Consider the following 23,459-nt stretch of genomic DNA (forward strand, 5'->3'; position numbering starts at 1 on the left):
AAGTGCAGTTGACCTGATTGTACATGGAAGATTTTCTTTCACAGTGATCTGTGAAGTGAAATATATTGATTTTTAAAAGAAGTATACCCTTTCTATTGCAGGCAGCGCTTAGTAATGAACGTTCAAGGACATTGAAATGAACCGGCAACAAGACACAGAACTCAAGCCCAGAAAATACCGCTTTCATCAGGTGCAGACAATCACACACTCAGACAAAAGTGAAAGGCATCAGGACAGGGAGCAGCATTCAGACACAGCAAGGGACAGTCAAGGACCCTGACATGAGAGACAGTGTGCCCAGACAAGACAAAAAATGTGCACTATGACAAGCCATTTTGGTCTCATCGCCTCCCGCCACATGTTTCCCTAAAGTGCAAACAGGATTTCTTCTGGCTTCGATTCAACAATGGCTTTCTTTTCGTTACTCACATATAAAGGCCCAATTTGTGGGGTGCAGACTGATAGCTGTCCTGTGGACAGATTGTCCCACCTCAGCTGTGGCTCTCTGCAGCTCCTCCAGAGTTACCCTGGGCTGCTTCTCTGATTAATGCTCTCCTGGCCTGTCAGTTGAGGTGGACGAACATCTGTTTGTTGCTTCGCAGTTGTTCCATCCACTTTTGGATGATAGATTACACTGTACTCCTTGAGATGTGCAAAGCTATAAGTTATTCCTGCTTTAAACCTCTCCACAACCCCTTCTGAAGAGTGGACGCCTGTCTTCAGGGGACACTTGCACTTGGATTTCAGGGTATTCATATATTATGAATCCCTTAAATTCATCAAATAACTATGTTCTGATACGCGCTGTTCAACTGTAAGTGGTACAAACATCAGCCCCTGTAAAGGCAAAGCCACAGTTGGTAAAAGCATCAGGATCTGGTCAAAAGGAGTCAACTGACACTGGTGTGTGTGTGTGTGTGTGTGTGTGTGTGTGTGTGTGTGTATACATAAATGTTGGACAAGCCCTGAATGGGACAGCATCGCAAGACAAAAAGCTGTGCGATATGTTGGAAATGCACCAAATAAATTTAGAATCATAAGACTTTGCCACATATCCTCAGTTGATTGTCAGGGAACTCTGAGAATCTGGTCTGGTGGCACGTTCGGACTGAGGGCGTGTCAGGACAATGGCATGCCTCAGATTGCACTGCTGTACAGTATGTGGACTGCTGAAAGGTGTGTTTGCTTATAAATGACATGAGTCACCTCTTGATTTTCTTTGCCACAGAAGAGACACAACTGGTGATTAACATTAGTTTACTCCAACTAAATCAGTATAATTATTTTTGCCTTTTACATAAACTTCTAACAGCATATACTGGAGCTGACCGTGGCTTCAAGCGAATGCGAAATTTACATCAAAGTGTGTTTTATCTTGTGAGAAAGATACAGCATACACAATTGGATGGCATTTGCTCTGTTGCTGGGTGTTGATGGAGGGAACACTGTGGACACTACCACCAATTGAAACTCTAAATATTTACTGTGCCTGTGGAGATAAAACCACAAAAAGATGGCACACCAAACCAAGGGCCATATCGCTACCCAGGCAATTCCACTGTTTCCAGCAATGTGAAATGGCCTCAAAGCACATTCTTTTCATGTGTAATCTCCCCCACCTGCTCTGGAGGAAGAGACATTCATGTATTTGAAGAAGAAAAGGTTAATTGAAGTGGAGCAGTAAAGGGTGCTCTGTGAAATACAGGGGCTTGCAAAAGTATTCATACCCCATGAACTTCTTTTCACATTTTGTCACATTACAACCGCAAATAGTAAATGGATTTTATTGGGATTTCCTGTCACAGACCAACTTAACATGGCACTTATTTGTGAGGTTGAAAGAATATGATGACTTTTTTTTCCCCCAAAAATTGTTTTACAATTAACAAACTGAAAAGTGCGGCAGAGCCAATCTTATGCTACATAACCAGAGTAGAATGGATTGGAACTTAATAGGGATGCAGCTGTTTAACAGCAATCGCACTCGTTGTCAGTTATGTCAATAAAACCATTCCGTATTTTAAGCAAAAAGCTTTATATTGTTTTAATGTCCATGCGGGTCTGCAAGAGCTCTGTAAACGGTGTTGTAAATTGCTTGGCATGTGAAAATGTGAGGGGATCGTACAAACGAAAGAAAGAAAGGACAGTAGAAAGACGGAAAGAGATGTGATAAAAGTGAGTTTGAAGGCAGGTAGTTAAACAGGAGTTAGCAGTAGTTCCTCTAATGTGAAAATGTCACAGGCCTTTCAAGAGGCAGATGTATTTGGGAAGCTGAAGTTAATGTGAAGCAAAATAGCAACACCAAGTTGTTGTTTTATTAAGTCATGAAGAATGTGTTTATGAGACTTTGCCATGGCCACCCAGATACATTTATCCAAAACAATCTTGTGAAGCTGGCCTGAGCAAAAAAATGTTGCCGATCAGCCTTCACCATGACTCATCACTTTCTTTTTTCAAGTACGGAGGCTATAATTTGTCATATGGAATAAGTGGATTTTCAGTGAACTACACATCTGGGGTATATATATATATATATATATATACGTACAATTACTGTGTGAACATAACCACAATACACGCATGTGCAAATCATTTTAAATTGCATTCCCGACACTAAAGTGCTCATCTGGAAACAGATGGAGTTTGAAATGTAAAGCAACTGGGTTATTTTATTTGTAATAAATGATGCAATGTGCATAATGTAGTTTACTCCCCAGATGTCACCCACCACATATCCCTCATCATAAACAATTCAGATTTTTTTACAGCACCTCGAATGGCTCATGATGTCTTTCTAATCTGTCGCATGGAGGACACAAAACCAAGTTCTTTTAAGCATTTTCATTTTCAGTCACAGAATTGAAAGACGTTTTCTGTCAGGATTTTTTTACTTCCCTGGGGCGTCAATCGAGTATTTATTCAATATTTAATATATATCCTTTGGAATGAAATTCTCAAGATCCATTTATATATATATATACAGGACTGGACACGCCAACGAGTACTTGAACTGAAGTATTGGACTTAATCTTTAACCAATTATGCATTCTGAATGGAAATCTTTGTATTTGTGATTATTTATGTTATTTGTAAATATAATATTTCTGACTATTATACAGCTATTCACAATGTGCTGCCTAATCAGAAAAGAAAACATACACAAAACTATAACATATGCGATATGTGATAATGCAAGTAATACAGTGATTGATATTGTAAATAGCTATGGGGTTTCACTCTTAAGTCTTCAATTAGGAACAATACATTTAACCTAATCATAAAGTATTATGCATCTGAGTTTTTTTTTTTCCCATTGTTGTCATACTGATTTGTGAGGCTTGCTCCACCCTGTGTATACCTGGTTTGTCTCCATTCACAACAGTCACTTTACTCTTGACAGAGCAAAGGAGTGCGCGAGGTGAGGTCAACCTGCAGGTACAGTATGTGACATGCTTTGTGTCTCTTTTTTATATTCTGTACAAACGGGATTCAAGAAAGACAAATCTGCTTTAACATTACTTTTTTTATTATAATGGAATACTGGAGTGGCTTTATTGGCTTTGTCTGTTTGAACATGGTTTAGAGCTTTGGATGTAATTATGAGCTCAAATGTCCTTTTGAAGGAAACAGAAAATAATGTGTCTGTTGTCATTTTGTCATTGATTTATTTAAAATCTGTATTGTCGTTATAATACTAGCGTTGCGTGAGACGTTACAACTTCTTGAATGTGTTTCTTCGCTTTCTTCCAGTATTACCCGATCTCCTTGTTCGTTTAAGTTCACAACCGCATTCAGATATTACCAATCAAAGTGCACAAATGAAGAGGTGAAACCGATTGCGATTGCAAGATGCGTGGTTCAAAAACTTCAGAGAAGGTTCTGCTTCTCTCTGTTGCCGGAATCAGTAAGTGTTCCCCAAAATCTAAAGAAAAGAACCCTGCCTTTTTTTCTTTTTTCTTCCTTTACAACACTTTTATCTTTGTTGAAATGACAACCATGAACTTTTCTTTCATCCCCTCAGTATGCATGTCAACTCTGGTCTCTGCAATAGTAAGTACATTTTTTGTTGCTGTTGTTTTTGCAATTCTAATCACACATCTGGAGCAAATGTTTAATATTGTTCCCATTGAATTTGTATTACAGCCGAACACAACGCGAGGTAAGGATAAACACATCTTCAACAGCAGTTTTTTTTCAAGAGTAAAAAAAAAAAGGGCTGCCAAATGAACTATGATTCTAACTAACTCTAACGCTTCCAGGACCGGGTTTTTCTTCAGCTGAAAATGGGTGAGACATTATTTGTCAGCAAACACATCAATTGACTAATCTAACGTCATTTTGTTCAATGGTTAATCGTGATCTCGTCTATGTTACTTTTGAAGCATCACGACTTTGAACAATGACTACCAGGAACCCTGCCAAGCAGTAAAACTCCGAGACGCCAGTCAAACAGTAAGCCTTTGAGATTTCACTGAAACAGTAAACACAACAAAGCAATTAACAGTGCAACTATTTACAGCCAGCACCAAGTAACTTTTGACCAATCACACCACCTTCTGTTCACTTGATGTCATCAAATTGTTGACTCTTCATTTCGCTGTCCGTATTCTCTTTAGATTTCTACGGCAGTGGACGTACTGGCAGGGGAGCTCGCCTGTAAAAGGGCAAAAAATGCAAACTTCTCCGAGGACAGGTCCAGGGAGTTGGAACAAAACCTCCAGCACATCATACAGTCGACTTTCCAAGTCTTCTTAAACCTGGTAAATTATCCAAATATGCCAACACGTTTGTAGAAACAACAGTTTAGTTAGATATATCAGCAAATGCTAACATTATAAAGACCCAATGGTGTACCCGATACAACAGACATGCACAACTGACAGCACACATGTCACAGCAGGCACCCGTCTCTCTTTATCGGGGCCTGGGAAATCATTGCTCAATGTCAAACTAATGGCTCCAGCTCTCATACACCATTTTAACAAACAACAAATTTGGCACTCAGATAAGATTTTATTTTTACCATGATCAGCACTGCCCATCCCTTACCATATTGGGTATCTACTGGACACAATTGGCTTCAATAATTTGTTATCAATAACATATTTTACAATCTTTAAGAATTGTATATGGTTATAGACAATTGAAGCTTGCTAAAGCTTCAATTAAGATTTAAAGGATGCTCATTCAATGGCTAACTGTAACTTTGTTTGATCATAGAGTGCCAATGACTCTGGTCCCAATGTCCTGGATGTGTTTGGAGACCTGACAAGCCTCCGTCAGGGTAATCTCAGTGACCCGGGATTCATCAGGCTTTGGTTCTCCCTGAAGATGGTTCCACTTCTGCCCTTCATCAATGAAGAGTTTCTAATTGAGCTAGGCAACACCAACTTCAGCTGCAGGTCATTCCAAGAATTGTAAGTGATTTTCAGTTTTTAAAAAAGAGCTTTGTGCATGTGGGGGTTTGCGCATGTGTGTTCCCCTTCAAAAAACAGTTCAGAGCTGCGTTTACACTTTTTGTCATTGTGACTGAATTCTTTCCACATACCTGGAAGTTCTTGGAAGCCCACCAGTATTGATTGTCACCAAAACAATTGCTATTGTTGTATTTCTTCAGAAACAGCAACACCAAAAGAAATATTCTCTTGTTCAGAGTTTGATGAAGAAGAGATGCGAATGCCCTGCTTCTTGTCTTGACTGACTGGTTTGTTTGCCCCCGCAGTTTTATTCAAATCTGGTGAATTACGTAACAGACCTGCGCACAAAGCTCCAACAGAAGAAGCTTTATGTGCTGTTTACATGGACTCTGATTTGGATCATAAACAGATTTACGCCACCTTCTTTGAAACAATCTCAATTTCAATCGTATAAACATAATCTAACAAGAAAGAATGCGATTTCCATATTGCAGTGTTTTGCTTTGGCTCCCCAATTGTTTAAGGATTGAGGTTATGGTCCTTTTAATAGTTTTTAAATGCCTTAAGTGTTTTGTGTCCTCTCATTTGTCACACTTGCTTTTAAAGTATGAATCCTTGCTGACCCTGACGTGCTCCAACACCGGTCTTTTAGTTATACAAAAACACGAAAAAAATGTAGGATACATATGGACATATCACCACACAAAACACAATTTATATACATAAACAGATCAAACCAGGTCTCACAAACGATTATATACAGAATGTATCATAATTCAAAATTCATGTATATTTCTAAAAAACAGATTTTTCTGCTACACAACCTATTGCTAAATGAAGCAAGAAGATGTGTGATAAAGATATGAGGTGTTGATATGAAATATGATGAAGCAGTGTGTGCAATCAAAAGATTATAGATAAAAGAAATAGATAAAAGAAAAAGAGAGGGAGAGAAAGAGAAAGAAAGAAAGAAAGAAAGAAAGAAAGAAAGAAAGAAAGAAAGAAAGAAAGAAAGAATCAATTGATATGAATTCCTGAATGTTGACATTGGGCTGAACAAGGGATATAGTCCTGAATAGCTCCTTCAGCATAAATTACCAAATAAAACCTACTAAACAGGCAAAGTAATGAAGTAAAAAAATATATATGTACACGTATATATAATCAGGATCTGAAAATGTCAGGAGGTAGTCAGCCTGGATTTTTTAATTTGTAATGACTATGAAACCGGCCTGTGAATGGAGGCCCAGTGGTTTCTTGTCTGTTCATGATCATGCAATTTATTGAGCTACTGAAAAAAAATGTTGGTGTTGTAATAGTTTAATAAGTATATATATATATATATATATATATATATATATGGATATGTAGTACTGCTGTATTCTTGACGAAATGGGCATCAAATGAACTGATTTAAATGTGTGTTCAAGGGTTGAGGCGGCAAGTCAGGAGCTCGAGGCTTTGGCATTGGAAAGAAGACAAATTTATCAGAACTTCATTCTGGTGTACCTGTCAAGACAGTCCTTACCAGGTACACACACACACACACACACACACACACACACACACACACACACACACACACACACACACACACACACACACACACACACACACACACACACACACACACACACACACACACACACACACACACACACACAAACACAAAAAATGTAATGAAATAAAAATAAATAAATAAATATTTGACAGAACCAGGATGCACAGAAAGTGTCAATGGAAGTGAAGAATGGCTTCGAAGAAATCTGGGAAGTTTCTCAATCTATGCAAGTCTTCAGGAACTCCAGACATTGAACAAAAACTTTGTACCGGTAAGTCATGTGAAAATATAAATCAAACAAGGATTAGAAAATGTAAAAAAATTATTAATAATGAGATGAAAAAAGAAGAAATGATTGAATCCTCTGTGTATGTGTCATTAGCTGGAAGTATTGGACAACCTCTCACCACAACAGCAAGTGGAAGTGATCCTGGATCCAGACAATGGCGCTTTAGAGAACCAGACCCTGGTGGATGCTGTGTTTACAAGCTTGGTGAATTCCTCTGATGTTGGTGAAGCGCTCACTCAGTTTTTCCAGAATTTCACAGCCATCAGCCAGCAGGTATTTGCTTCACATCAACATTACAACATTTTTCCTCACAACTGTGGCCTCCAAAAGAGCCATAAAGCTTTAGCATCCAATTTGCTTTGACACATTAATACCAAGCCCTCGTATGTCTCAAAAAGACACATTTCTACCCTGTTCTTTGGCTGAATTGCTGCCATGAGTTCCTCTGTGAAGCACCTGATGCACCAGAGAACAAAGATGTGCCAAATGCCATGATCTCTATTGTTTTGGCAGCAAGTTTGGGGTGGCAAAGGGTCCTGTTTTACAGCAACATTATTCTTTTTCTTTCAGGAAAACCTGACCTTAATCACAAACCCAGCTGTGAGAGTCACCATCTTGAATCGGACCTTGACAGCCTTGGCTCCTGAATTTGAAGACTTTCAACCTGAAGACTATCAGCTGTGGTTCCAGGTCTATTTGACCCCTGTATTGGCCAGCCTCCAGCCCGACAGCTTGCGTGTAATCCCTCGGAACATCACTTGTCAATCATATAACGAGATGTAAGTGATGACAGTAATCAAGCCAAAGCTTGCATATTTTAGGCTTGCATTATAGCAACCTTTGGCTCAATACAAGTCCTGCAAATTTCTTTTGTCTGCTTACAGACTGACTGGTTTGAAGGAAGGCTTGTACCTACTGCCACTGGACATTTCAGAGAACCTGAGATCAAGCATCGAGTCACTGAAGGAAATGTTCACACGTAAGTGGCCAATAATCACTATGCTGCCAGATTTTTTTAGGATAAGTCCAGTACCAATTCAGCGAGTCCAGCTGTACTGATGAGACAACTGTGTTTCATTTTTTTCCACAAAAATAGGTTGTGCAGTACCAGCGTCGTTCATGGTAAGTGTCTTTCTGTAGTTGTTTGACAGGGATCACGCTATCATCTCCTCATTTCGAAAATGTTCCTTCCTTTGGAAAATGTTGTTTCATCAGGAAACTGTAATGATCCAAATTTCTTTCCTCTGTACTAACAATTATGCTTTATTTTTCTCCAGTGCAAAATCACACCAGTCAATGGTAAGTCTGCAAAACACCAGAACACAACAGCTTTTTTTAAAGAAAATTGCAACTTGACAAGCAATAGTCTCAAACACAAACATTATCTTTTCACAGAGGACCTCATCTGTGCTGCACTCAATAGGTGGGTTTATTACTCTTTTTCCAGTGCTGAGGGTGGAAGTGCAAAGTTTCTTTCCACACTGGAATTGCAGTGAGAGTTATTTACATATATGACATTATTTTTTCTCAGATCACGACTTGATCAAACCTTGTCAAGTCTCGATTCTTCGGAATCTGTGTGCAACTTTACCATCCGTGAACATGCCTGTTCCTCGGTAAGACGGTTTGACGAAACCTGTCAATCCCAGAACTCTTGTTGTCCTTTTAAAGATTCCAGTCCAGAGACACATCTCCATGAGCTCTAACCAGTCTGTTGATGTTTTTCTTGTTAATTCTTTTCTCAAGGCTGCATCTCTCACTGCCATCAACATGGCCACACTGTTGAAATGCTCCCTGGAAAGCACCACGACTGATGTTGTGGAAGTGTGGAAACTTTTCCTACAAAAAGCTCCTGCATCTGCACTTGACCAGGCCCTCAAGATGTTTTCCACCATGGTACAGTCAGAACTACGCAAGCACACAATCCTGCTGATTTCCTCTGGTCAATCTTCTATTGACTCTTTTTTTTCTCCAATAAACAATTTGTAGCCCCCCAGCAACACCAATGACCAAACGCAGTCAACCATTCTTGAGGCTCTTGGAGAGGTGACAATCGCCAACTTCAGCCAAGCACAACTGGAGGACAACGATTTTGTCAGCAGGTGGTTCCAGATGAACCTCCGTCCATTCCTGACCTCTCCATCCACAAACTTCCTATTCTGTCTCAGCTCCAGAAACTTCAGCTGTTCAACGTACCACATTGTGTAAGAGCATTTCTTAGGCACGGCTCCAGTGTCAACCAAACAACAGAAACAATTGTCATTCTTATGGATTTTAAGATTTTAAAAGTCTTTTCTCTCAAATCTTAGCATTCAGGCATTCATCAGCCAAATTGCGTCCTTGGACACAGAACAACAAGAAGCGGTTGTCAGTCACTTCATCATACCGTTCCTTTCCAGAAACGACACATCAGGTGAATAAAGTCACTCAGGTTCAATTTGGAAAAATCCTCATACCATACTTGACTTATACTCTGATGACATATTTGCATTTCTTCATCTTGCAGATCCTGGCTGTGTCTTGTCAAGCACAAGCAGCCAACAGTGGCTCCAGACAAACTTTGGCAACTTCTCTCAATTTGGGGAGCTGCAGGTCTTTCAAACACTCAACCCAAACTTCACCAGTGTAAGTGGCAACTGCCGTCATGGCTTACCTGTCAAACTGGATTATTTCGCCTGTGTTTTTTCTCATTACTGACTTTATATCCCTTCCCTTTTGTAGCTCGAAGTCCTGCAACTACTCACGCCTTCCCAGGTGGCAGATGTAGTCCTGAACTCAGTGGATCCCAATGATACAGCAATAATTGATACTGTCTTTGACCGGCTGGAAGAGGGCAACGCTCAGGAAAATGTGGAATTATTCTGCACACGTGTGACACAGAGTGACCTGGTAGGCTACTTCTGAAATTGGACAGGAATTGCAATCCTGCACTTATTAGTAGGGATTTCTTTACTCCCACACTTATCTCACCTTTTCAATCATTTGCAGGTGATATTGTAATAACGTCAAATGCTTTTATCCAAATATCATGCATGTGAATTTGCAGCATGGGAAATATGTGCTTTTGTATGTTAACAGGCACAAGACTTTTCACCTTCAGTGAGAGATAGAGTAATGAACAGGACATTCACCATCATCGGCCCCAGCTTCCCGAGTTTCAACGAGAGCCGCCTAATTCTTTGGTTCCGTGGGTTATTGGTGCCATTCCTTCCAAGTTTCACACCAGAGATGCTCAGAATCACAACCACAGGCATGAACTGCACCAACTACCAAGTCGTGTGAGTAACTTTTAAGGGATGAATCACACTTTTGTCAGACCATATTGAAAAGAATGGATTCTTCATTGAGAATCAATGTTTTCTTCCAAACACTGCAGTACCGTTGCGATAGGTGGTGCTGCCAGCCAGACTTCCTTGATGAGGCAACAACAAATCTTCGAGGTCCTGTTGGCCTACCTCAACAATGCTATCAATGTCATCAACACGCCAGGTAGTGTTAACATTTTAAACAGCAGCACCATACATGGCTTGAGTGGATATGTCACTGACAGGACAACTGGACAAGAGAACCATGGAGCTCATGTTCCATCCATCCATCCATCCATCCATCTATCCATCCATCCATCCATCCATCCATCCATCCATCAATCCATCCCTCCATATTCTATACCGCTGATCCTGTTCAGGGCCATGTTGCCAGTCTATCACAGGGCAAACATACAGAGACAGACAGCCACACACACTCATATTCACACTTAGTGGAATATAGGGTCTCCAAATAACCTCACGTGCATGTTTAGTGGACTGTGGGAGGAAACCGGAGTTCCCGGAAGAAACCCACGCACACTCAGGGACAACATGTATACTCTACACACGAAGGCCTCTGGCAGTATTTGAACCCGCAACCTTCTCGCTGTGCCCGTGCAAATTATGAAAAGATCCTTTCAAAAATTGGCTGTACTTGAATATCATCTTGGTGCCTCAGATTGCAGGGTGGGAATCGCCAATGATGCTGAGTGGCTTGCTGCAAACCTGGGTCCATTTTCAACATACGCATCATACACTCAACTCCGAGTCTTCAACCTGTCTGTGGTAAGTCCTACTTAACTCCCAATCTTATGTCACAACTGCAGCACAACATGCCCAACCTGGACATTTGACACGAGGCCCTGCTTTTATCGGGTCAGATTAAAAAAAAGATGAAATGATTGAATCCTCTGTGTATGTGTCATTAGCTGGAAGTATTGGACAACCTCTCACCACAACAGCAAGTGGAAGTGATCCTGGATCCAGACAGTGGCGCTTTAGAGAACCAGACCCTGGTGGATGCTGTGTTTACAAGCTTGGTGAATTCCTCTGATGTTGGTGAAGCGCTCACTCAGTTTTTCCAGAATTTCACAGCCATCAGCCAGCAGGTATTTGCTTCACATCAACATTACAACATTTTTCCTCACAACTGTGGCCTCCAAAAGAGCCATAAAGCTTTAGCATCCAATTTGCTTTGACACATTAATACCAAGCCCTCGTATGTCTCAAAAAGACACATTTCTACCCTGTTCTTTGGCTGAATTGCTGCCATGATTTCCTCTGTGAAGCACCTGATGCACCAGAGAACAAAGATGTGCCAAATGCCATGATCTCTATTGTTTTGGCAGCAAGTTTGGGGTGGCAAAGGGTCCTGTTTTACAGCAACATTATTCTTTTTCTTTCAGGAAAACCTGACCTTAATCACAAACCCAGCTGTGAGAGTCACCATCTTGAATCGGACCTTGACAGCCTTGGCTCCTGAATTTGAAGACTTTCAACCTGAAGACTATCAGCTGTGGTTCCAGGTCTATTTGACCCCTGTTTTGGCCAGCCTCCAGCCCGACAGCTTGCGTGTAATCCCTCGGAACATCACTTGTCAATCATATAACGAGATGTAAGTGATGACAGTAATCAAGCCAAAGCTTGCATATTTTAGGCTTGCATTATAGCAACCTTTGGCTCAATACAAGTCCTGCAAATTTCTTTTGTCTGCTTACAGACTGACTGGTTTGAAGGAAGGCTTGTACCTACTGCCACTGGACATTTCAGAGAACCTGAGATCAAGCATCGAGTCACTGAAGGAAATGTTCACACGTAAGTGGCCAATAATCACTATGCTGCCAGATTTTTTTAGGATAAGTCCAGTACCAATTCAGTGAGTCCAGCTGTACTGATGAGACAACTGTGTTTCATTTTTTTCCACAAAAATAGGTTGTGCAGTACCAGCGTCGTTCATGGTAAGTGTCTTTCTGTAGTTGTTTGACAGGGATCACGCTATCATCTCCTCATTTCGAAAATGTTCCTTCCTTTGGAAAAGGTTGTTTCATCAGGAAACTGTAATGATCCAAATTTCTTTCCTCTGTACTAACAATTATGCTTTATTTTTCTCCAGTGCAAAATCACACCAGTCAATGGTAAGTCTGCCAAACACCAGAACACAACAGCTTTTTTTAAAGAAAATTGCAACTTGACAAGCAATAGTCTCAAACACAAACATTATCTTTTCACAGAGGACCTCATCTGTGCTGCACTCAATAGGTGGGTTTATTACTCTTTTTCCAGTGCTGAGGGTGGAAGTGCAAAGTTTCTTTCCACACTGGAATTGCAGTGAGAGTTATTTACATATATGACATAATTTTTTCTCAGATCACGACTTGATCAAACCTTGTCAAGTCTCGATTCTTCGGAATCTGTGTGCAACTTTACCATCCGTGAACATGCCTGTTCCTCGGTAAGACGGTTTGACGAAACCTGTCAATCCCAGAACTCTTGTTGTCCTTTTAAAGATTCCAGTCCAGAGACACATCTCCATGAGCTCTAACCAGTCTGTTGATGTTTTTCTTGTTAATTCTTTTCTCAAGGCTGCATCTCTCACTGCCATCAACATGGCCACACTGTTGAAATGCTCCCTGGAAAGCACCACGACTGATGTTGTGGAAGTGTGGAAACTTTTCCTACAAAAAGCTCCTGCATCTGCACTTGACCAGGCCCTCAAGATGTTTTCCACCATGGTACAGTCAGAACTACGCAAGCACACAATCCTGCTGATTTCCTCTGGTCAATCTTCTATTGACTCTTTTTTTTCTCCAATAAACAATTTGTAGCCCCCCAGCAACACCAATGACCAAACGCAGTCAACCATTCTTGAGGCTCTTGGAGAGGTGACAATCGCCAACTTCAGCCAAGCACAACTGGAGGACAACGATTTTGTCAGCAGGTGGTTCCAGATGAACCTCCGTCCATTCCTGACCTCTCCATCCACAAACTTCCTATTCTGTCTCAGCTCCAGAAACTTCAGCTGTTCAACGTACCACATTGTGTAAGAGCATTTCTTAGGCACGGCTCCAGTGTCAACCAAACAACAGAAACAATTGTCATTCTTGTGGATTTTAAGATTTTAAAAGTCTTTTCTCTCAAATCTTAGCATTCAGGCATTCATCAGCCAAATTGCGTCCTTGGACACAGAACAACAAGAAGCGGTTGTCAGTCACTTCATCATACCGTTCCTTTCCAGAAACGACACATCAGGTGAATAAAGTCACTCAGGTTCAATTTGGAAAAATCCTCATACCATACTTGACTTATACTCTGATGACATATTTGCATTTCTTCATCTTGCAGATCCTGGCTGTGTCTTGTCAAGCACAAGCAGCCAACAGTGGCTCCAGACAAACTTTGGCAACTTCTCTCAATTTGGGGAGCTGCAGGTCTTTCAAACACTCAACCCAAACTTCACCAGTGTAAGTGGCAACTGCCGTCATGGCTTACCTGTCAAACTGGATTATTTCGCCTGTGTTTTTTCTCATTACTGACTTTATATCCCTTCCCTTTTGTAGCTCGAAGTCCTGCAACTACTCACGCCTTCCCAGGTGGCAGATGTAGTCCTGAACTCAGTGGATCCCAATGATACAGCAATAATTGATACTGTCTTTGACCGGCTGGAAGAGGGCAACGCTCAGGAAAATGTGGAATTATTCTGCACACGTGTGACACAGAGTGACCTGGTAGGCTACTTCTGAAATTGGACAGGAATTGCAATCCTGCACTTATTAGTAGGGATTTCTTTACTCCCACACTTATCTCACCTTTTCAATCATTTGCAGGTGATATTGTAATAACGTCAAATGCTTTTATCCAAATATCATGCATGTGAATTTGCAGCATGGGAAATATGTGCTTTTGTATGTTAACAGGCACAAGACTTTTCACCTTCAGTGAGAGATAGAGTAATGAACAGGACATTCACCATCATCGGCCCCAGCTTCCCGAGTTTCAACGAGAGCCGCCTAATTCTTTGGTTCCGTGGGTTATTGGTGCCATTCCTTCCAAGTTTCACACCAGAGATGCTCAGAATCACAACCACAGGCATGAACTGCACCAACTACCAAGTCGTGTGAGTAACTTTTAAGGGATGAATCACACTTTTGTCAGACCATATTGAAAAGAATGGATTCTTCATTGAGAATCAATGTTTTCTTCCAAACACTGCAGTACCGTTGCGATAGGTGGTGCTGCCAGCCAGACTTCCTTGATGAGGCAACAACAAATCTTCGAGGTCCTGTTGGCCTACCTCAACAATGCTATCAATGTCATCAACACGCCAGGTAGTGTTAACATTTTAAACAGCAGCACCATACATGGCTTGAGTGGATATGTCACTGACAGGACAACTGGACAAGAGAACCATGGAGCTCATGTTCCATCCATCCATCCATCCATCCATCTATCCATCCATCCATCCATCCATCCATCCATCCATCCATCAATCCATCCCTCCATATTCTATACCGCTGATCCTGTTCAGGGCCATGTTGCCAGTCTATCACAGGGCAAACATACAGAGACAGACAGCCACACACACTCATATTCACACTTAGTGGAATATAGGGTCTCCAAATAACCTCACGTGCATGTTTAGTGGACTGTGGGAGGAAACCGGAGTTCCCGGAAGAAACCCACGCACACTCAGGGACAACATGTATACTCTACACACGAAGGCCTCTGGCAGTATTTGAACCCGCAACCTTCTCGCTGTGCCCGTGCAAATTATGAAAAGATCCTTTCAAAAATTGGCTGTACTTGAATATCATCTTGGTGCCTCAGATTGCAGGGTGGGAATCGCCAATGATGCTGAGTGGCTTGCTGCAAACCTGGGTCCATTTTCAACATACGCATCATACACTCAACTCCGAGTCTTCAACCTGTCTGTGGTAAGTCCTACTTAACTCCCAATCTTATGTCACAACTGCAGCACAACATGCCCAACCTGGACATTTGACACGAGGCCCTGCTTTTATCGGGTCAGATTAAAAAAAAGATGAAATGATTGAATCCTCTGTGTATGTGTCATTAGCTGGAAGTATTGGACAACCTCTCACCACAACAGCAAGTGGAAGTGATCCTGGATCCAGACAGTGGCGCTTTAGAGAACCAGACCCTGGTGGATGCTGTGTTTACAAGCTTGGTGAATTCCTCTGATGTTGGTGAAGCGCTCACTCAGTTTTTCCAGAATTTCACAGCCATCAGCCAGCAGGTATTTGCTTCACATCAACATTACAACATTTTTCCTCACAACTGTGGCCTCCAAAAGAGCCATAAAGCTTTAGCATCCAATTTGCTTTGACACATTAATACCAAGCCCTCGTATGTCTCAAAAAGACACATTTCTACCCTGTTCTTTGGCTGAATTGCTGCCATGATTTCCTCTGTGAAGCACCTGATGCACCAGAGAACAAAGATGTGCCAAATGCCAATATCTCTATTGTTTTGGCAGCAAGTTTGGGGTGGCAAAGGGTCCTGTTTTACAGCAACATTATTCTTTTTCTTTCAGGAAAACCTGACCTTAATCACAAACCCAGCTGTGAGAGTCACCATCTTGAATCGGACCTTGACAGCCTTGGCTCCTGAATTTGAAGACTTTCAACCTGAAGACTATCAGCTGTGGTTCCAGGTCTATTTGACCCCTGTTTTGGCCAGCCTCCAGCCCGACAGCTTGCGTGTAATCCCTCGGAACATCACTTGTCAATCATATAACGAGATGTAAGTGATGACAGTAATCAAGCCAAAGCTTGCATATTTTAGGCTTGCATTATAGCAACCTTTGGCTCAATACAAGTCCTGCAAATTTCTTTTGTCTGCTTACAGACTGACTGGTTTGAAGGAAGGCTTGTACCTACTGCCACTGGACATTTCAGAGAACCTGAGATCAAGCATCGAGTCACTGAAGGAAATGTTCACACGTAAGTGGCCAATAATCACTATGCTGCCAGATTTTTTTAGGATAAGTCCAGTACCAATTCAGTGAGTCCAGCTGTACTGATGAGACAACTGTGTTTCATTTTTTTCCACAAAAATAGGTTGTGCAGTACCAGCGTCGTTCATGGTAAGTGTCTTTCTGTAGTTGTTTGACAGGGATCACGCTATCATCTCCTCATTTCGAAAATGTTCCTTCCTTTGGAAAAGGTTGTTTCATCAGGAAACTGTAATGATCCAAATTTCTTTCCTCTGTACTAACAATTATGCTTTATTTTTCTCCAGTGCAAAATCACACCAGTCAATGGTAAGTCTGCCAAACACCAGAACACAACAGCTTTTTTTAAAGAAAATTGCAACTTGACAAGCAATAGTTTCAAACACAAACATTATCTTTTCACAGAGGACCTCATCTGTGCTGCACTCAATAGGTGGGTTTATTACTCTTTTTCCAGTGCTGAGGGTGGAAGTGCAAAGTTTCTTTCCACACTGGAATTGCAGTGAGAGTTATTTACATATATGACATAATTTTTTCTCAGATCACGACTTGATCAAACCTTGTCAAGTCTCGATTCTTCGGAATCTGTGTGCAACTTTACCATCCGTGAACATGCCTGTTCCTCGGTAAGACGGTTTGACGAAACCTGTCAATCCCAGAACTCTTGTTGTCCTTTTAAAGATTCCAGTCCAGAGACACATCTCCATGAGCTCTAACCAGTCTGTTGATGTTTTTCTTGTTAATTCTTTTCTCAAGGCTGCATCTCTCACTGCCATCAACATGGCCACACTGTTGAAATGCTCCCTGGAAAGCACCACGACTGATGTTGTGGAAGTGTGGAAACTTTTCCTACAAAAAGCTCCTGCATCTGCACTTGACCAGGCCCTCAAGATGTTTTCCACCATGGTACAGTCAGAACTACGCAAGCACACAATCCTGCTGATTTCCTCTGGTCAATCTTCTATTGACTCTTTTTTTTCTCCAATAAACAATTTGTAGCCCCCCAGCAACACCAATGACCAAACGCAGTCAACCATTCTTGAGGCTCTTGGAGAGGTGACAATCGCCAACTTCAGCCAAGCACAACTGGAGGACAACGATTTTGTCAGCAGGTGGTTCCAGATGAACCTCCGTCCATTCCTGACCTCTCCATCCACAAACTTCCTATTCTGTCTCAGCTCCAGAAACTTCAGCTGTTCAACGTACCACATTGTGTAAGAGCATTTCTTAGGCACGGCTCCAGTGTCAACCAAACAACAGAAACAATTGTCATTCTTATGGATTTTAAGATTTTAAAAGTCTTTTCTCTCAAATCTTAGCATTCAGGCATTCATCAGCCAAATTGCGTCCTTGGACACAGAACAACAAGAAGCGGTTGTCAGTCACTTCATCATACCGTTCCTTTCCAGAAACGAAACATCAGGTGAATAAAGTCACTCAGGTTCAATTTGGAAAAATCCTCATACCATACTTGACTTATACTCTGATGACATATTTGCATTTCTTCATCTTGCAGATCCTGGCTGTGTCTTGTCAAGCACAAGCAGCCAACAGTGGCTCCAGACAAACTTTGGCAACTTCTCTCAATTTGGGGAGCTGCAGGTCTTTCAAACCCTCAACCCAAACTTCACCAGTGTAAGAGGCAACTGCCGTCATGGCTTACCTGTCAAACTGGATTATTTCGCCAGTGTTTTTTCTCATTACTGACTTTATATCCCTTCCCTATTGTAGCTCGAAGTCCTGCAACTACTCACGCCTTCCCAGGTGGCAGATGTAGTCCTGAACTCAGTGGATCCCAATGATACAGCAATAATTGATACTGTCTTTGACCGGCTGGAAGAGGGCAACGCTCAGGAAAATGTGGAATTATTCTGCACACGTGTGACACAGAGTGACCTGGTAGGCTACTTCTGAAATTGGACAGGAATTGCAATCCTGCTCTTATTAGTAGGGATTTCTTTACTCCCACACTTATCTCACTTTTTCAATCATTTGCAGGTGATACTGTAATAACATCAAATGCTTTTATCCAAATATCGTGCATGTGAATTTGCAGCATGGGAAATATGTGCTTTTATATGTTAACAGGCACAAGACTTTTCACCTTCAGTGAGAGATAGAGTAATGAACAGGACATTCACCATCATCGGCCCCAGCTTCCCGAGTTTCAACGAGAGCCGCCTAATTCTTTGGTTCCGTGGGTTATTGGTGCCATTCCTTCCAAGTTTCACACCAGAGATGCTCAGAATCACAACCACAGGCATGAACTGCACCAACTACCAAGTCGTGTGAGTAACTTTTAAGGGATGAATCACACTTTTGTCAGACCAAATTGAAAAAAATGGATTCTTCATTGAGAATCAATGTTTTCTTCCAAACTCTGCAGTACCGTTGCGATAGGTGGTGCTGCCAGCCAGACTTCCTTGATGAGGCAACAACAAATCTTCGAGGTCCTGTTGGCCTACCTCAACAATGCTATCAATGTCATCAACACGCCAGGTAGGGTAAACATTTTAAACAGTAGCACCATACATGGCTTGAGTGGATATGTCACTGACAGGACAACTGGACAAGACAACCATGTATCTCATGTTCCATCCATCCATCCATCCATCAATCCATCCCTCCATATTCTATACCGCTGATCCTGTTCAGGGCCATGTTGCCAGTCTATCACAGGGCAAACATACAGAGACAGACAGCCACACACACTCATATTCACACTTAGTGGAATATAGGGTCTCCAAATAACCTCACGTGCATGTTTAGTGGACTGTGGGAGGAAACCGGAGTTCCCGGAAGAAACCCACGCACACTCAGGGACAACATGTATACTCTACACACGAAGGCCTCTGGCAGTATTTGAACCCGCAACCTTCTCGCTGTGCCCGTGCAAATTATGAAAAGATCCTTTCAAAAATTGGCTGTACTTGAATATCATCTTGGTGCCTCAGATTGCAGGGTGGGAATCGCCAATGATGCTGAGTGGCTTGCTGCAAACCTGGGTCCATTTTCAACATACGCATCATACACTCAACTCCGAGTCTTCAACCTGTCTGTGGTAAGTCCTACTTAACTCCCAATCTTATGTCACAACTGCAGCACAACATGCCCAACCTGGACATTTGACACGAGGCCCTGCTTTTATCGGGTCAGATTAAAAAAAAGATGAAATGATTGAATCCTCTGTGTATGTGTCATTAGCTGGAAGTATTGGACAACCTCTCACCACAACAGCAAGTGGAAGTGATCCTGGATCCAGACAGTGGCGCTTTAGAGAACCAGACCCTGGTGGATGCTGTGTTTACAAGCTTGGTGAATTCCTCTGATGTTGGTGAAGCGCTCACTCAGTTTTTCCAGAATTTCACAGCCATCAGCCAGCAGGTATTTGCTTCACATCAACATTACAACATTTTTCCTCACAACTGTGGCCTCCAAAAGAGCCATAAAGCTTTAGCATCCAATTTGCTTTGACACATTAATACCAAGCCCTCGTATGTCTCAAAAAGACACATTTCTACCCTGTTCTTTGGCTGAATTGCTGCCATGATTTCCTCTGTGAAGCACCTGATGCACCAGAGAACAAAGATGTGCCAAATGCCATGATCTCTATTGTTTTGGCAGCAAGTTTGGGGTGGCAAAGGGTCCTGTTTTACAGCAACATTATTCTTTTTCTTTCAGGAAAACCTGACCTTAATCACAAACCCAGCTGTGAGAGTCACCATCTTGAATCGGACCTTGACAGCCTTGGCTCCTGAATTTGAAGACTTTCAACCTGAAGACTATCAGCTGTGGTTCCAGGTCTATTTGACCCCTGTTTTGGCCAGCCTCCAGCCCGACAGCTTGCGTGTAATCCCTCGGAACATCACTTGTCAATCATATAACGAGATGTAAGTGATGACAGTAATCAAGCCAAAGCTTGCATATTTTAGGCTTGCATTATAGCAACCTTTGGCTCAATACAAGTCCTGCAAATTTCTTTTGTCTGCTTACAGACTGACTGGTTTGAAGGAAGGCTTGTACCTACTGCCACTGGACATTTCAGAGAACCTGAGATCAAGCATCGAGTCACTGAAGGAAATGTTCACACGTAAGTGGCCAATAATCACTATGCTGCCAGATTTTTTTAGGATAAGTCCAGTACCAATTCAGTGAGTCCAGCTGTACTGATGAGACAACTGTGTTTCATTTTTTTCCACAAAAATAGGTTGTGCAGTACCAGCGTCGTTCATGGTAAGTGTCTTTCTGTAGTTGTTTGACAGGGATCACGCTATCATCTCCTCATTTCGAAAATGTTCCTTCCTTTGGAAAAGGTTGTTTCATCAGGAAACTGTAATGATCCAAATTTCTTTCCTCTGTACTAACAATTATGCTTTATTTTTCTCCAGTGCAAAATCACACCAGTCAATGGTAAGTCTGCCAAACACCAGAACACAACAGCTTTTTTTAAAGAAAATTGCAACTTGACAAGCAATAGTCTCAAACACAAACATTATCTTTTCACAGAGGACCTCATCTGTGCTGCACTCAATAGGTGGGTTTATTACTCTTTTTCCAGTGCTGAGGGTGGAAGTGCAAAGTTTCTTTCCACACTGGAATTGCAGTGAGAGTTATTTACATATATGACATAATTTTTTCTCAGATCACGACTTGATCAAACCTTGTCAAGTCTCGATTCTTCGGAATCTGTGTGCAACTTTACCATCCGTGAACATGCCTGTTCCTCGGTAAGACGGTTTGACGAAACCTGTCAATCCCAGAACTCTTGTTGTCCTTTTAAAGATTCCAGTCCAGAGACACATCTCCATGAGCTCTAACCAGTCTGTTGATGTTTTTCTTGTTAATTCTTTTCTCAAGGCTGCATCTCTCACTGCCATCAACATGGCCACACTGTTGAAATGCTCCCTGGAAAGCACCACGACTGATGTTGTGGAAGTGTGGAAACTTTTCCTACAAAAAGCTCCTGCATCTGCACTTGACCAGGCCCTCAAGATGTTTTCCACCATGGTACAGTCAGAACTACGCAAGCACACAATCCTGCTGATTTCCTCTGGTCAATCTTCTATTGACTCTTTTTTTTCTCCAATAAACAATTTGTAGCCCCCCAGCAACACCAATGACCAAACGCAGTCAACCATTCTTGAGGCTCTTGGAGAGGTGACAATCGCCAACTTCAGCCAAGCACAACTGGAGGACAACGATTTTGTCAGCAGGTGGTTCCAGATGAACCTCCGTCCATTCCTGACCTCTCCATCCACAAACTTCCTATTCTGTCTCAGCTCCAGAAACTTCAGCTGTTCAACGTACCACATTGTGTAAGAGCATTTCTTAGGCACGGCTCCAGTGTCAACCAAACAACAGAAACAATTGTCATTCTTGTGGATTTTAAGATTTTAAAAGTCTTTTCTCTCAAATCTTAGCATTCAGGCATTCATCAGCCAAATTGCGTCCTTGGACACAGAACAACAAGAAGCGGTTGTCAGTCACTTCATCATACCGTTCCTTTCCAGAAACGACACATCAGGTGAATAAAGTCACTCAGGTTCAATTTGGAAAAATCCTCATACCATACTTGACTTATACTCTGATGACATATTTGCATTTCTTCATCTTGCAGATCCTGGCTGTGTCTTGTCAAGCACAAGCAGCCAACAGTGGCTCCAGACAAACTTTGGCAACTTCTCTCAATTTGGGGAGCTGCAGGTCTTTCAAACACTCAACCCAAACTTCACCAGTGTAAGTGGCAACTGCCGTCATGGCTTACCTGTCAAACTGGATTATTTCGCCTGTGTTTTTTCTCATTACTGACTTTATATCCCTTCCCTTTTGTAGCTCGAAGTCCTGCAACTACTCACGCCTTCCCAGGTGGCAGATGTAGTCCTGAACTCAGTGGATCCCAATGATACAGCAATAATTGATACTGTCTTTGACCGGCTGGAAGAGGGCAACGCTCAGGAAAATGTGGAATTATTCTGCACACGTGTGACACAGAGTGACCTGGTAGGCTACTTCTGAAATTGGACAGGAATTGCAATCCTGCACTTATTAGTAGGGATTTCTTTACTCCCACACTTATCTCACCTTTTCAATCATTTGCAGGTGATATTGTAATAACGTCAAATGCTTTTATCCAAATATCATGCATGTGAATTTGCAGCATGGGAAATATGTGCTTTTGTATGTTAACAGGCACAAGACTTTTCACCTTCAGTGAGAGATAGAGTAATGAACAGGACATTCACCATCATCGGCCCCAGCTTCCCGAGTTTCAACGAGAGCCGCCTAATTCTTTGGTTCCGTGGGTTATTGGTGCCATTCCTTCCAAGTTTCACACCAGAGATGCTCAGAATCACAACCACAGGCATGAACTGCACCAACTACCAAGTCGTGTGAGTAACTTTTAAGGGATGAATCACACTTTTGTCAGACCATATTGAAAAGAATGGATTCTTCATTGAGAATCAATGTTTTCTTCCAAACACTGCAGTACCGTTGCGATAGGTGGTGCTGCCAGCCAGACTTCCTTGATGAGGCAACAACAAATCTTCGAGGTCCTGTTGGCCTACCTCAACAATGCTATCAATGTCATCAACACGCCAGGTAGTGTTAACATTTTAAACAGCAGCACCATACATGGCTTGAGTGGATATGTCACTGACAGGACAACTGGACAAGAGAACCATGGAGCTCATGTTCCATCCATCCATCCATCCATCCATCTATCCATCCATCCATCCATCCATCCATCCATCCATCAATCCATCCCTCCATATTCTATACCGCTGATCCTGTTCAGGGCCATGTTGCCAGTCTATCACAGGGCAAACATACAGAGACAGACAGCCACACACACTCATATTCACACTTAGTGGAATATAGGGTCTCCAAATAACCTCACGTGCATGTTTAGTGGACT

At 41.9% G+C, this 23,459-nt stretch overlaps 1 protein-coding gene and 1 long non-coding RNA gene across 2 annotated transcripts in view; both read left to right on the top strand.

Annotated features, from left to right (window-relative positions):
• Positions 1–3,384: 3,384 nt before the first annotated feature.
• LOC308119455 lies at positions 3,385–6,370 on the top strand. Its single transcript, XR_013935955.1, has 5 exons — positions 3,385–3,904; positions 4,022–4,287; positions 4,383–4,452; positions 4,617–4,760; positions 5,221–6,370. It is a non-coding gene; the product is annotated as an uncharacterized lncRNA (long non-coding RNA).
• Positions 6,371–10,683: 4,313 nt separating this feature from the next.
• LOC308119688 (uncharacterized protein) overlaps positions 10,684–23,459 on the top strand; it is a gene marked incomplete at its 5' end in the record, with an annotated part of 100,636 nt that continues 87,860 nt past the window's right edge. Inside the window, 16 exons of the mRNA XM_080479837.1 lie at positions 10,684–10,756; positions 11,252–11,358; positions 11,502–11,681; positions 13,155–13,304; positions 13,398–13,502; positions 14,130–14,297; positions 15,647–15,826; positions 17,300–17,449; positions 17,543–17,647; positions 18,275–18,442; positions 19,748–19,927; positions 21,401–21,550; positions 21,644–21,748; positions 22,376–22,543; positions 22,733–22,932; positions 23,031–23,143. Coding sequence (XP_080335963.1) covers positions 10,684–10,756; positions 11,252–11,358; positions 11,502–11,681; positions 13,155–13,304; positions 13,398–13,502; positions 14,130–14,297; positions 15,647–15,826; positions 17,300–17,449; positions 17,543–17,647; positions 18,275–18,442; positions 19,748–19,927; positions 21,401–21,550; positions 21,644–21,748; positions 22,376–22,543; positions 22,733–22,932; positions 23,031–23,143 — 2,302 coding nt within the window. The remainder of the gene's footprint in view (positions 10,757–11,251; positions 11,359–11,501; positions 11,682–13,154; positions 13,305–13,397; positions 13,503–14,129; positions 14,298–15,646; positions 15,827–17,299; positions 17,450–17,542; positions 17,648–18,274; positions 18,443–19,747; positions 19,928–21,400; positions 21,551–21,643; positions 21,749–22,375; positions 22,544–22,732; positions 22,933–23,030; positions 23,144–23,459) is intronic.

Source organism: Lipophrys pholis (assembly GCF_963383615.2).
Source record: "Lipophrys pholis genome assembly, chromosome: 14".
NCBI lineage: Eukaryota > Metazoa > Chordata > Actinopteri > Blenniiformes > Blenniidae > Lipophrys > Lipophrys pholis.